This window comes from Loxodonta africana, chromosome 22 (assembly GCF_030014295.1).
Source record: "Loxodonta africana isolate mLoxAfr1 chromosome 22, mLoxAfr1.hap2, whole genome shotgun sequence".
Classification (NCBI taxonomy): domain Eukaryota; kingdom Metazoa; phylum Chordata; class Mammalia; order Proboscidea; family Elephantidae; genus Loxodonta; species Loxodonta africana.
Genome location: NC_087363.1, coordinates 23444481 through 23459345, shown reverse-complemented (window position 1 = coordinate 23459345; position 14865 = coordinate 23444481). Strand labels below are relative to the sequence as shown.

At 43.6% G+C, this 14865-nt stretch overlaps 1 protein-coding gene and 1 long non-coding RNA gene across 7 annotated transcripts in view; one reads left to right on the top strand and one right to left on the bottom strand.

The window, feature by feature from the left end:
* The window catches only part of USP4 (ubiquitin specific peptidase 4), a 44840-nt gene extending 41287 nt beyond the window's left edge, over positions 1–3553 (bottom strand). For 3 of the 6 annotated variants that reach the window (XM_010589806.3, XM_064274539.1, XM_010589807.3), the window contains exons 1-2: positions 3404–3552; positions 1282–1409 (exon numbers count right to left, since the gene is read on the bottom strand). In XM_010589806.3, the coding sequence (XP_010588108.2) occupies positions 1282–1409; positions 3404–3504 (229 nt within the window). In that variant the 5' untranslated portion in view covers positions 3505–3552. Of the gene's footprint in view, positions 1–1281; positions 1410–2276; positions 3374–3403 lie in introns of those variants that run through there. The other 3 variants (XR_002785676.2, XR_010318990.1, XM_010589808.3) reach the window with 3 other exon arrangements.
* A 70-nt stretch (positions 3554–3623) lies between these two features.
* LOC135228477 (uncharacterized) overlaps positions 3624–14865 on the top strand; it is a 27940-nt gene continuing 16698 nt past the window's right edge. Inside the window, exon 1 of the long non-coding RNA XR_010318991.1 lies at positions 3624–4202. This is a non-coding gene — a long non-coding RNA (uncharacterized LOC135228477). The remainder of the gene's footprint in view (positions 4203–14865) is intronic.

Sequence of the window (14865 nt, the reverse complement as noted above, 5' to 3'; positions counted from 1 at the left end):
GCAAGGATATGCTCTTCCTCTTCCTTCCTACTCTTCCAAGAATCCCTTCCAGGCCACTCCCATGACCCTGGGCAGAAGGCAGCTGGACTAAGACTGGCAGGGACCAAGAATCTGGGAACTAAGGGGTGAACCTCATGTGCCAGCAATAGGTCATTCCTGCACTGTGAATGTTCCAGGGTCTGAATGGAATGTGCTTCTTGCCTCTCAAGATAGAGCAGATGTTTCAAGCCAAAGGCAGGTGACATAAAAACAGGGGACCACAACAGGAATGCTCTCCCTTAGCTAAAGGCCATGCAAAATGCCCTCTGAGGGTCCCTTCAGCTCGAGAATTCTCATCATTAGTTTTAAAACCTTAAAATCTCTCCTTTTCTAAAAAACAAGGTGAAGGGCAAAAAGTAAACACAATGCAATGCTTCCTAACTGCTAAGGCAATGTCATGGTATAGTGCCACCCTCTGGCCTCCATCAGGAAACAAACCAAATGGCAGTGATTTATTACGTCATTTAGACCAACCCTAAGACAAAGTGTGAGCTGAAGTGTTGCTCATTTTTAAAAATATCCAGGCTACTGTTAGGTACTTGGATCAAGCTTCATACATGGTCTGCCTTCCTGTTGCCCTGATTCTGGGCACAGGTAACAGATAACCTCTGTCCTGCCTGTGAGCAAGTCTGAAGTCAGGCAGAGCAAAGCCTGGGAAGGCTGACTCTCTCATCTTTGTGCATCTACAGGTGCAAGCCAATTTTAGGTGTGTCATGCATCATTTTTTCCATAGTCCCCACTGGGAGCTGACTGTGGTCACAACTCTGTCTACCGACCTTCCACCTCTCTTCATTCTACTTTTATGACAAACACAGTTATCACAAGAATACCTGACAAACATTGACCGTCTACAATTTGTTCAACTGCAAAGGTGACACAGAAAACTCTGGTTTCCAAGTTTCAGACTCCAGGTCCAATTTCAAAATGATATCCTATTTCTTTCTATCCCGTATACCAATCTAAAAGCTGAAATCTCTAGCAGAGCTAATTTATCAAAAAAAAGAGAGAGAGAGAGAGAGAAATTTAAAATGCTAAAAGCATGCTCTTGTTAAAAGCAGTTAATTTAGGGAAATAAAGCAGTTCAACTTCTCTCGGAGGGTCTGCAGGCTTCTGATATACACACAAATCGAAGATACTTATTTCTATCTCCTCATGCTGGGAAAGTCCATGTTACAGATAAACACACCTTCGGGCCACTGCCCAAGTAGACATTTTACCTAAAAAAGCAATAGGATACTACACCTGAAAAGAGTCCGGAGTTATCTATCGGGCCGGGAAACAGGTTGTGTTCACCCACATTGTACATGTCCCAGCTGTCAAAGCCCACATACTTCTTCCATTGCTTGAACCAACGGCTGTCAATAAGATACCTAGAGACAGACAAAAACTTACTGTGGCAGAAAAGCTGGCATTACAGGTTTCTGTGCCTATCCCCTCGTTCTTTTCTGGTCTTTCCTTTTGGGTCACTTACAACCCCCATTAAAAAACAGACTCAAGAGCAGAAGCAGGGCCAGGCTCTACACAGCACTGAGGGCATGGCCCAGGGCACGTATCCCTTAAGTGAAATGACTGTTTAAAAGAATGAATGAATGGAAGGGAGGAAATGATTGGCTTCAAAATGTTTATTTAAATTAAGTCTTTCTATGGGTAGAATCCTGTTTGCGATCAACCGGTCATTAATTCCATACGATTTCTACAGAGGTCCTCATCCAGGCAGACAGTTTGTGGCTGCACTGCTTTGCTTAATGTGAACAGCATTAAATTGATTTCATTTCTGAAAATGGGATAATAGTTCCACCTACTTCAGATTTCCTTAGTGGACCAAACAAGATATTAAAAATGTGTGAAAGCACCAACCTTTTCTTCCTTCCTTGATGATATCTGACTAGACTATAACAAATAATTTCCTCTAATACCCATTAAAATAGTACGCATATGCATATATATACAATTTATACTTATATGTGTAATTAGTACACATATACACATGTAAACAAACATGTATGTATATATATACACATTTACATAAAGTTAGTGTCTACTGTGTTCATCTTATCAAAAATTCTGAAACTGTGTTTCATATTTAACTTATTGTTTTTTATACTTAAGAAAAGTAAGCAAACCTGGTTATATTTTAAAGTATCACTTTTATGATTAAGACAGAAGGAGGGAGAAACCTCTGTGGGGCAACAAAACACAAATATTCATAAGTTCTTCAAATTTTGTAACCAACAAACCTTAGAGAAGATCAGGCAGCTTCCCAGAGGCCACAGGATCCACAAATATATCCAAACTTCTAAATGTTCTTTTCTCTCCAAACCCCTTAAGCAATACCCTCCACAAACTTTTTGTGTGATTTTAGTCTATCGTAAACTCCCTCTCCTTCCACCGAGTATTCTTTTTCATGTATCACCCCTAAACAGGATAACTTCCAAAGTACCTCTGCTTGCTCTGCCTTTTAAAACTTGGCTAGCTCAAGATAAACACTGTAAAGCTGTATCTGAACTCCTCTTAACCTCAATATTTCTATTCTGAACTCAATTCCTCTATCACTATAAATGACATTATCATCACCACCATGGTTTCTTAAAGGCAGAAGTTCATTCTTATTCTTTGCAAACCCTAACCTGTTTTCTACTCCCACACAATACCACCCAGTAATCTCTCCACTAGTGGAAGGTAATGCCTTTTCTACTAAACAATCTATTAAGAAACCTCATGTCTCAGCTTTCTTTGTTCTTCTAAATTCTGTACTTCTAATCTTCTATCTAGCTCTAGGCTCCAGGCCACCCTCCTCTCCCACTCCAATATGCTGCTACCACAATTATTTTTGACATTTGTTATCAAAATAATCTACAGCTCACAGACATTTGTTCAGCTTCTGACCCTGACATCTGTTCTGCAGTTTGCAAGTTACGAGTATCTACTTCTGATCCTTGCCTCAACTGAGCGAGGGCTGTGGGCCAAGTATTGCTACCCTGCTTTTACTAGTAAGGAACCAATGTCTACAAAGAGCGAATGTCTTCGCCCAGGGTCACAAGGGGAGTCCTCGATGACACAGGGCTCTTCCCACCCTCATGATCCCTGTGAGCACTCCACTTCCTCCCCATCCTGCAGCCCTTGCCCCCGCGGATCCGCCCCCTAGGGCTCTGAAGGGGCCGGTATGAGCTCCAGTCCCGCCGCGCTCTCCCAGTACCGATCTCAGGGTTCCTCTCCCAAGGGGCGGGGGTCAGGCCACCCTCTCAAGATCACCAGACACCGCCCCCGTCCGGCTCCTCCCCAAGCTGAGAGAAAGGGGCCGGGCCTGAATGCCGGGGCTCCTGCGCCCAGCTCTGCTCCGTAGAAGGGCGGGCCCACAGCTTACCACTGCGCCCCCCGTTGGAGCGTGGTCCTCATCAAGGCACCTAGCTCGGATTTCTGGGTCTCCGCATCCGGTCGCTCACGGCAGCCTCCGCCTTCCGCCATCTCATCCGCGGCCCCGGCGCAGCCGGCCCGGACATCCGCCTCGCGCACAGCGTGCGGCGAGCCGCGCCCACGCACGCACGCACGCACACACGTGCACGCGCCCAAGCCCCGCCCCGCGGCACCGCCTCGCGCGCCTGCCCGCCTCTCTCTTTTCTTCCCACCCCCACGCGCCGCGCCGTCGTGTCTCACAGACGCTGTGGAGCCGGGAGGAGGCCGGAAAAGGGGTAGAAGCCGAAGGAGCTGCCGCTTCCGCCTGCCTTGCCGCTAGCTTTTTGCGCCGCCCCTCTTTTCTGTGTTTCCGCGCAGTCCGTCAGGTGGCGGGCCTCACGACCCCGTGCGTTTTTCATTCTGACCTGAGGGGTTATCCTGGGCCTGAGTAAATGTGGAGTTGAGTTTGAGAAGCCCTAGGACTAGATTTTCTAACTTTCGCTTCTGCTGTGGCACGGGACCCGCAACGTTGCCATCTCTTATGTTGAAGGGGAAACAGGCTTTGCGAGGCCGCACTCCTGCTTTCTGCTAGTTCACTAACGTTTGCTAAGTCATTCTTCTGTAATTCTTGCCGAGGCGGTCTTATGTAAGTCTAGAGGCGTCCCTGGCATGTAGCCACTATTGTTCGCCACCGCTAGAAAAGCCCTGTCCCCCACCACGGGGCGAGGAGATCTGCTTAGTCATGCTGCTGCCCAGGACGTTCCTCGCATGTAAGTCTCCCTAAGAAACTCCTTTGTTGGCACTCTGGAGTTGCCTGCCGCTCTCAGCAAGCACCCTCCGTTTTTGAAGACAAGTTTTAAGTTGTTGGTCTCTGCCAGGACAGTTAGCGAGCCAGCCAAGAGACTGAAGAAATGGCAAGTGGGAGTGAGGCCTCTGGGGGGGAAATCCCAGGTTGGCCAACAACCTCCATGTGGAACGGTTTGGCTGTATGCTTGATGTGTGTGGACCTCCCGGTGAGTGTAGGGATGCCCTGAAAATGCTAAGCGGCATAGCCTGGTTGCAGGAAGATGTACGCCTTCGTAAGTGTGGAACGGAAGCTAGGAAAACAGTAGGGGCCATAGGGTGGCCGCTGGTCTGGCCCATTCGGCTGGCCACTGACACCCAGCTAGCTGGTGAAGAACACATAGGAGCTTTGCAGGAAGAGTAACAGTTGGAAAGGGATATGCGGCAGTCGCACGTGGCCATGACTAACATATTGAGCAGCTGTGTCCACGAACAGGATGAGCAACTAGAAATGCTTGCCTGCAGGTTTGTAAAGATGGGGGAGGGGGGAAGGAAAGTGCCAAATGTGAAGATCAGGGCAATGTTGATGAAAGGTGACTGGGAAGTGAAAACATGAAATTCTTGGGATGACAAGCCTGGTAGTGACTCAGGTGGTGGTGATATTAGAGGAGGAGCATGGCTTTCCCCTCCCGTAAGATAAAAACTACCTGCAAGCCGGATGACCCTAGACAAGAAATTCTACCCAGCAATTCTGTGACAATGCAGGAATACACCCTCACTGAGTTGATTGAATTGTATGTGGAATTCCAGCACAAAGGAAAGGAAACCATTGCAGCTTGGTTATTATATCTGTGGGATATCAGGGGAGACAGTGTTTCTTAAGGCAGCTGAGGCAGAAAAAACAGGTTATATTACCACTGACCCCGCCCACCGACAGTGTTTACATGCAGCTCAGAACACAGAGGGCATACACACTTTCTGTAATTGGATCATCTTGTGTTGTAGAAAGGCATGGGCAAATGGGGGAGATCTTCCTAGTACAGTCGATTACAGCAACTAGTATGGGAGCTAGGTATGTGCCATTTATGCCGAACCCTTCTGGGGACCAGACAATGAACTGTTTACTGTGGGAATGATAGGAAAGATCCAACAGCCAGCCCTGCCTGCCTGGTACAGAACACTGGTGGCTATAGTTCGTCCCTCGTGGGCCAGGCAGTCTACGGTGGGAGAAGCCATAGCCAACTTAGGTGAAACTGACAGGGCTAGAGAGAAGGGGCTGCACACTGTGGGAAGAGCGAAAAGAAAGGCTGGAAGCCCTGTAAGGTGACTGTCCAAGAGCACCTTGAGAGTAACCCAAAAGCAGATATGGGAGGACTTAGTGGCTGCCAGGGCCGCAGTGGAAAAGATAACTGAATGCAGTTTTGGTCAACCTTTGAAAGACTCTGAAACCAGAGCAACTATACCACCCTCTGGATCCCACTGCCTGCTTCCTTATGGGAAGAGAAAAAAGAAAAGCTGAAAAGCCTCTAAGACGATTGTCCAAGGGCCCTTTGGAAGTAACCCAGAAGCAGATATGGATGGACTTAGTGGCTGCCAGGACCACAGTAGAAAAGACAGATAAACAACCAGATGCAGTTTTGGTCAATCTTTGGAAGAATCTGAAGCCAGAGCAATAATACTGCCCTCTGGGTTTCACTTTCCCCTGTGAAGAAGTGCCCCTTGCCACCAGGTAGACCCTGCCAATCCCTAAGGTCTACGGGTGGGGCTGAGGTAACCTGCAGGTCAGGGGCCTGCAGGGGGACCAGAGGCCCCATGTAGAGGTCACAAAACAAGCAGTGGGGTGCTAGCTCTGGTTAATACAGGGGCAGAATGCACCCCTATCTTTGGAAACCCTGAACAGGTTCAAGGACCCCCCTTGGCAATTGACAGGTGTCATGGATTGAATTATGTCCCCTAAAAAATGTCTATCAATTTGGCTGGGCCACGATTCTTGGTATTGTGTAATTTTCTATATATTGTAAATCCTGTTTCTATGATGTTAATGAGGGAGGATGGATGGCAGTTGTGTTAGTGAGGCAGGACTCAATCTACAAGACTGGATTGTGTCTTGAGTCAATCTTTTGAGATATAAAAGAGAGAAGCCAGCAAAGAGACAGGGGGACCTCATACCACCAAGAAAGCAGTGCCAGGCGCAGAGCGTGTCCTTTGGACTTGGAGTTCCTGCGCAGAGAAGCTTCTAGTCCAGGGGAAGATTGATGAGAAGGCTGACACAGAGAGAAAGCTTTTGTCTGGAGCTGACACCCTGAATTTGAACTTTAGCCTACTTTCCTGTGAGAAAATAAACTTCACTTTGTTAAAGCCATCCACTTGTGGTATCTCTGTTATAGCAGCACTAGATAATAAAGACAATGGGTATGGTGGAAAGTCCATCTGCATACATCAGGTACTCCTGACCCTACAAGTAGAATGTACTACCCCCAAATTGTATGAAGTTTGTGTTTCCACAATACCAGAATACATTCTAGGAGTGGATGTCCTCATGGGACTAAGTTTGATCACATCTGTGGGAGAATTCTGACTGCAGGTGAAGGTGGTAGAAGCAGTCTTGAGGGGAAAAGCAGCATGGGAACCAGTAGTCCTGTCTCCACCACAAACAGTGGTAGACATCAGGCAATATAAGGTGCCTGGAGGATGTAAGGAAATCAGTGAAATCGTTTTGGAATTGAAAAGGGTAGGTAATCCCCCAGAAAGCCCAGCTGTGGTTTTAACAGCACTGTATGGTCTGTGAAGAAGTCAGATGGGTCATTGAGTATGACTGTGTACTATGGAGAACAAGGCGATCCCTCCTACACATGCTGCAGTCCCAAATGTAACTTCCTATTTGGAAACTTTTAGTAGAGACCTGGCCAATGTGTTCTTTATCATCCCTCTTGCCCCATCTGCTCAGGACCAGTTTTCCTTCATCTGAGGGGGACAGCAATGGACGTTCTGAGTGCTACCCCAATGGTATTTACATAGTCCCACTATATACCATGATTTGGTTGCTTGGAATCTGGCTCTTTTCCCCTCTCCTGCTACCATTTGTTGGTTTCATTACACTGATGATGTCATGTTAACTGCTGAAGACTTTTCTCTGTTACAGGACTGTCTAGACATCTTAATCACTCTCCTACAGGGGAGAGGATGGGCCGTGAATCCCCAAAAGGTGCAGGGGCCAGAAACATTGGTAAAATTCCTAGGGAAACCATAGATGATACTATATAAATTTCCCCCCCTTCCACGACACCAAAAGAAGTGCAGGCCTTTGTGGGTCTTTTGGGGTATTGGAGAGTATTTATTACCCACTTGGACCAGTGCTTGAGACCACTCTATCAACTGGTAAAAAAGGGTCCCCCTTGGGATTGGGGTAATGAACCAGCAAGCTTTCTAGAAGGCAAGGTGTTGTTGCACAAGTGAAAGCACTAGGTACGATACATGAAGGATTACCCTTCCAGTTGCCTTAAGCAGCACCGAGAACAGCTTTGACTGGGTGTTATAACAAGATCAGGATGAAACTACAGTCCTCCTAGGTTTTTGGTTCCAACTATGGGGAAGGGCAGAAAATTGATAACAGTCCCAGGGAGAAAAAGTTGTCAGTGGCCTATAATGCTCTCCACCAGGTGGAACTGTTAATAGGGGTTGGAGCTATAACCCTTCACACAACTTTGCCCTTAAATGGGTGGGTCAACAGGCTGTTTTCCAAGCTGTCATCATCTATCATCCAGACAGCTACGCTGAGCAAATGGCATGCATCCATGCAATAGTGCAGTGTGCATTCCATCAGTCCATTGGCCCAAGAGTTACAGGCTGTACTGGTCCAGTGACATATCAAGATGACTCCCCAGCACAGGCTAGCGTGCCACCAGAGTCTCCTCCCCCAATTCCAAGAGAGGGGAAGGCTTATTGCCAGCAGACACCTGGTAAACAGATGACTCTAGACAAGGTATACAACCACTGTAGATAGTGGTGGCTCTGTAAGCCTCCACTGATAATATTTGGCTTAATGGGAACTCAGCGAAGGCACAGCCATTTTGCCTATACAAAGACATAAGAAGTCCATGGACTTAGAATGCCTTTCACACCTCTGTGGGGCCTATGTGTGGCCATAGACCTGTGTGGGGCCATTTCAACAGTATAGGCCCTCATTAGCACAGTATAACAGGGTATATACCTGAACTCTATTTTCATCTGTACCTGCTATAAGGGGGAGTGCCAGAGTTGTGACATATGACACTGCCCTACCCATTAAGCAAGGACTTCACCTACCCACATCAGGAGCCTGGGGACTGGTGGCTTCACCTACTCCACCAAGCCACCCGCAACAAGGGTCCAAGATATAAGTGGTGACTCCCAGTCCTTAGAGCCAACAGCACTGGGTGCCCATAGTCCAGCTGCAAAGCCCATCTACTTAGGTATGCTAGGGAACAGGGACACACCTTGCACCTAGAAACTCAGGGGCAGAAGTCACTCCCTGCCTTGATCAGCACATGACCTCCTACTGCAGCCAAAAGCCTGTGCCTACTCCAGTCACCCCACCCATCTAGGACTGTAAGTGAGAGCCTGCACCACACACTCAGTGACCAATGACCTGGACACCTGAGCTGAATCCACACAAGAAAAGTAAATTGACTTCTGGGCTCACATAGCTAGTAACAGCCCTAGCCACGTGGAGACAAGATGTGAGAGCTTCAAAGATGCCAATAATCAAACTAGCTCACACAATCAGCCTATTTGGGCGTATCAAAACAAAACGAGAAGCTAGGACACAGTAAGCAAGCATAACATAACTTATTGATGGCTAGAGATAACAGTCAATATCAAATCACATAAAGAGGCAGGCTGTGATGGTTTCAGCAAGCTACCAAAACAAAGCATCAAGAAACCTTCCAGAGGAAGAGAATTTCTTGGAATTACCAGAGGTAGAATTCAAAAGACTAATACATAGAACTCTTTAAGAGATCAGGAAGGAAATCAGGCAAAACGCAGAACAACCCATGAAACACACAGACAAAGCAATAGAGGAACTTAAGGTTACACAAGAGCATAATGACAAATTTAATAGGCTACAAGGATCCATAGAGATAGCAAACAGAAATCCAAAAGATTAACAATAAAATTTCAGAAGTACGCAATTCAAGAGAAAGTCATAGGAGCAGAATTGAGGCAATGGAAGTCAGAATTAGTGATACTGAAGGTAAAGCACTTGACACCAACTTATTTGAGAAAAAATCAGATAAAAGAATTTTAAAAAGTGAAGAAATCCTAAGAATTATGTGTGGCTCTATCAAGAGGGATAACCTACGAGTGATTGGAGTACCAGAACAGGGGTGGAGGGAATAACAGACAGTATTTGTGGAAGATTTGTTGGCAGAAAACTTCCCTGATAAAGTGAAAGATGAGAAGATATAAAAGAAGCACATCAAACCCCACACAAGGTAGATCCCAAAAGGAAGTCACCAAGACATTTTACAATCTAACTTTCCAAAACCAAAGATAGATAATTTTAAGAGTGGTTCGGGATAAACGAAAAGTCACCTACAAAGGAGAGTCAATAAGACTAAACTCTGACGACTCAGCAGAAACCATGCAGGCAAGAAGGCAATGGGATGACATATATAAAGCCTTGAAGGAAAATAATTCCCAGCCAAGAATTATATATCCAGCAAAACTATCTCTCAAATATGATGGTGAGATTGGGGCATTTCCAGGTAAACAGAAGTTTAGGGAGTCTGTAAAAACTAAACCAAAATTACAAGAAATGTTAAAGGCAGTCCTCCAGTTAGAAAATCAATAACATCAGATAACAACCCAAGAACAGGACAGAGCAACCAGGTATCAACCCAAATAGGAATGTCAAAAAATAAATCAAACCTAAAACACTGAAAATAGGAAAACAGAGATGTCAATATGTAAAAGATGACAACATTAAAAAAGAGGGACTAAAAAATATCTTTCATATGGACAGGAAGTCAAGGTGATATAAAGAGATAAAAGATTGGTTTAAACTTAGAAAAATAGGGGTAAATATTAAGGTTGCCACAAAGGAAGTTAACAATCCAATATAAAAACATAAAGACTCAGCAAATACAAAATCAACAACAATGAAAAGCATGAAAAGAAAATACATAAAGACAAATCAGCACAGAAAATGAAGTGGAAAAAAGAAACCGTCAAGACACAAAAAAAATACATCAAAATGACGGCACTAAACTCATACCTATCCATAATTACGCTGAATGTAAATGGACTAAATGCACCAATAAAGAGACAGAAAGTGGGAGAATGGATAAAAAATACATGATCCATCTATATGCTGCGGAGATAGAACGTTAGACTTAAAGACACAAACTACAACTCAAAGGATGGAAAAAATATATATCAAGCAAACCACAATAAAAAAAGAGCAGGAGTGGCAATATCAGTCTCTGACAAAATAGACTTTAAAGCAAAATTCACCACAAAGCATAAGGAAGCACACATATAATGATTAAATCGTTAATACACTGGAAGGACATAACCATAATAAATAAATACACACCTAACAACAGGGCTCCAAAATACATAAAACAAACTGTAACAGCATTGAAAAGAGAAATAGACAACACCGCAATAGTTGTAGGAGGCTTCAACACACCACTTTCAGTGAAGGACAGAACATCCAGAAAGAAGCTCAATAAAGACACGGACGATCTAAACGCCACAATCAATCAACTTAATCTCATAGACATATATGGAACACTCCACTCAACAGCAGCCAAGTATACTTTCTTTTCCAACACACATGGAACATTCTCCAGAATAGACCACATATTAGACCACAAAGCAACCCTTAACAAAATCCAAAACATTGAAATATTACAAAGCATCTTTTCTGATAATAAAGCCATAAAAGTAGAAATCAATAACAGAAGAAGCAAGGAAAAAAAATCAAATACATGGAAACTGAACAACATCTTGCTCAAAAACTAGTGGGTTATAGAAGAAATTAAGGATGGGATAAAGAAATTCACAGAATCAAATGAGAATGAAAACACATCCTACCAGAGCCTTTGAGACACGGCAAAAGCAATGCTCAGAGGTCAATTTATAGCAATAAATGCACACATCCAGAAAGAAGAAAGGGCCAAAATCAAAACATTAACACTACAACTCAAGTAGAAGGAGAGCAGCAAAAAAAAAAAAAAAGCCCTCGGGCACCAGAAGAAAGGAAATAATAAAAATTAGAGCAGAAGTAAATGAAATAGGAATAGGAAAACAATTGAAAGATTTAACAAGACCAAAAGCTCCTTCTTTGAAACAATTGACAAAATCGATAAACCGTTGGCCAAAATGACAAAAGAAAAACTCAAGAGAAAACAAATAACCCAAATAAGAAGTGATATGGGTGATATCACAACAGACCCAAATGAAATTAAAAGAATCACAACTGAATACCATGAAAAATTGTACTGCAACAAATTTGAAAACCTAGAGGAAATGGATGACTTTCTAGAAACACACTACCTACCTAAACTAGCACAAACAGAGGTAGAATAACTAAATAAAGAAGAGATTGAAAAAGTAATTTAAAAACTCCCAACAAAATAAAAAAGCCCTGGACCTGACGGCTTCACTGGAGAGTTCTACCAAACTTTCAGAAAAGAGTTAACACCACTACTACTGAAGGTATTTCAGAGGACTCCCAAACTCATTCTATGAAGGAAGAATAACCCTGATACCAAAACGAGGTAAAGACACCACAAAGAAAAAGAAAATTACAAACCAATATGCCTCATGAATATAGATGCGAAAATCCTCAACAAAATTCTAGCCAATAGAATTCAACGATATATCAAAAAAAAAAAAAGTTCACCATGACCAAGTAGTATAATATCCATATGCCTACAAGGAGGATCAGTTAATACCACTATTATTCAAATTTATGCACCAACCACTAAGGCCAAAGATGAATTGAAGATTTTTACCAACTTCTGCAGTCTGAAATTGATTGAACGTTCAATCAGGATGCACTGATAATTACTGGTGACTGGAATTCGGAAGTTGAAACAAAAAAGGATCAGTAGTTGGAAAATATGGCCTTGGTGATAGAAACAACGCCAGAGATCACATGATAGAATTTTGCAAGACCAACGACTTCTTCGTTGCAAATACCTTTTTTTCACCAACATAAATGGCAGCTATACACATGGACCTCGCCAGATGGAATACACACGAATCAAATCGACTACATCTGTGGAAAGAGAAGACGGAAACGCTCAATGTCATCAGTCAGAACAAGGCCAGGGGCCGATTGTGGAGCAGACAATCAATTGCACATGTGCAAGTTCAAGTTGAAAATGAAGAAAATTAAGACAAGTCAAGAAGAGCCAAAGTATGACCTTGGGTATATTCCACCTGAATTTAGAGACCATCTCAAGAACAGATTTGACGAGGTGAACACTAATGACCAAAGACGAGAGGAGTTGTGGAATGACATCAAAGACATCATACACGAAGAAAGCAAGAGGTCATTAAAAAGACAGGAAAGAAAGAAAAGACCAAAATGGATGTCAGAAGAGACTCTGAAACTTGCTCTTGAATGTCGAACAGCTTAAGAAAAAGGAAGAAATGATGAAGTAAAAGAGCTAAACAGAAGATTTCAAAGGGTGGCTCAGGAAGACAAAGTAAAGTATTATAATGACATGTGCAAAGAGCTGGAGATAGAAAACCAAAAGGGAAGAACACACTCGGCATTTCTCAAGCTGAAAGAACTGAAGAAAAAATTCAAGCCTCAAGTTGCAATAGTGAAGGATTGTATGGGGAAAATATTAAATGACACAGACAGCATCAAAAGAAGATGGAAGGAATACAGAGTCATTATACCAAAGAGAATTGGTTGACGTTCAACCATTTCAGGGGGTAGCATATGATCAGGAACTGCTGGTACTCAAGGAAGAAGTCCAAGCTGCACTGAAGGCATTGTCGAAACACAAGGCTCCAGAAATTGACGGAATATCCATTGAGGTGTTTCAAGAAATGGATGCAGCACTGGAAGTGCTCACTTGTTGTCTTAGTCATCTAGTGCTGCCGTAACAGAAATACCACAAATGGATGGCTTTAACAAAGAGAAATTTATTTTCTCACAGTCTAGTAGGTTACAAGTCCAAATTCAGGGTGTCAGCTCCAGGGGAAGGCTTTCTCTTTCTGTCCGCTCTGGAGGAAGATTCCTTGTCCTCAAACTTCCCCTGGTCCAGGAGCTTCTCAGGTGCAGGGACCCCGTGTCTAAAGGATACGCTCTGCTCCTGGTGCTGCTTTCTTGGTGGTATGGGGTCCCCAACTCTCTGCTTTCTTCCCTTCCATCTCTTGAGATATAAAATGTGGTGCAGGCCACACCCCAGGGAAACTCCCTTTACCTTGGATCAGGGAGGTGACCTGAGTGAGGATGGTGTTACAATCCCACCCTAATCCTCTCAACATAAAATTACAATCACAAAATGGAGGACAACCATACAATACCGGAAATTATGGCTTAACCACGTTGATATACACATTTCTTGGGGGGACATAATTCAATCCATGACACTCGTCTATGCCAAGAAATTTGGAAGACAGCTAACTGGCCATCCAACTGGAAGACATCTATATTTATGCCTATTCCCAAGAATGATGAGCCAACTGAATGCAGAAAATATGAAACAATATCATTAATATCACATGCAAGCAAAATTTTGCTGAAGATCATTCAAATGCAGCTGCAGCAGTATGTCAACAGGGAACTGCCAGAAATTCAGGGTGGTTTCAGAAGAGGACATGGAACTGGGGATATCACTGCTGATGTCAGATGGATCCTGGCTGAAAGCAGAGAATACCAGAAGGATGTTTACCTGTGTTTTCTTGACTATACAAAGGCATTCAGCTGTCTGGATTATAACAAACTATGGATAACATTGCGGAGAGTGGGAATTCCAGAACACTTATTTGTGCTCATGAGGAACCTGCACATAGTTCAAGAGGCAGTTGTTCAGACAGGACAAGGGGATACTGCATGGTTTAAAGTCAGGAAAGGTGTGCATCAGGGCTGTATTCTTTCACCATATCTATTCAATCTGTATGCTGAGCAAATAATATATGAAGCTGGACTATATGAAGAAGAAAGGGGCATCAGGATTGGAGGAAGACTCATTAACAACCTGTGATATGCAGATGATACAACCTTGCTTGCTGAAAGTGAAGAGAACATGAAGCACTTACTGATGAAGATCAAAGACCACAGCCTTCAGTATGGATTACACCTCAACCTAAAGAAAACAAAAATCCTCACAACTGGACCAATAAGCAACATCATGATAAATGGAGAAAAGACTGAAGTTGTTAAGGATTTCATTTTACTTGGATCCACAATCAACACCAATGGAAGCAACAGTCGAGAAATCAAAAGATGCATCGCACTGGACAAATCTGCTGCAAAGGATCTCTTTAAAGTGTTGAAAAGCAAAGATGTCACCTTGAAGACTAAGGTGCACCTGACCCAAGCCATGGTGTTTTCAATTGCATCATATGCATGTGAAAGCTGGACAATGAATAAGGAAGACCAAAAAAGAATTGATGCCTTTGAATTGTGGTGTTGGTGAA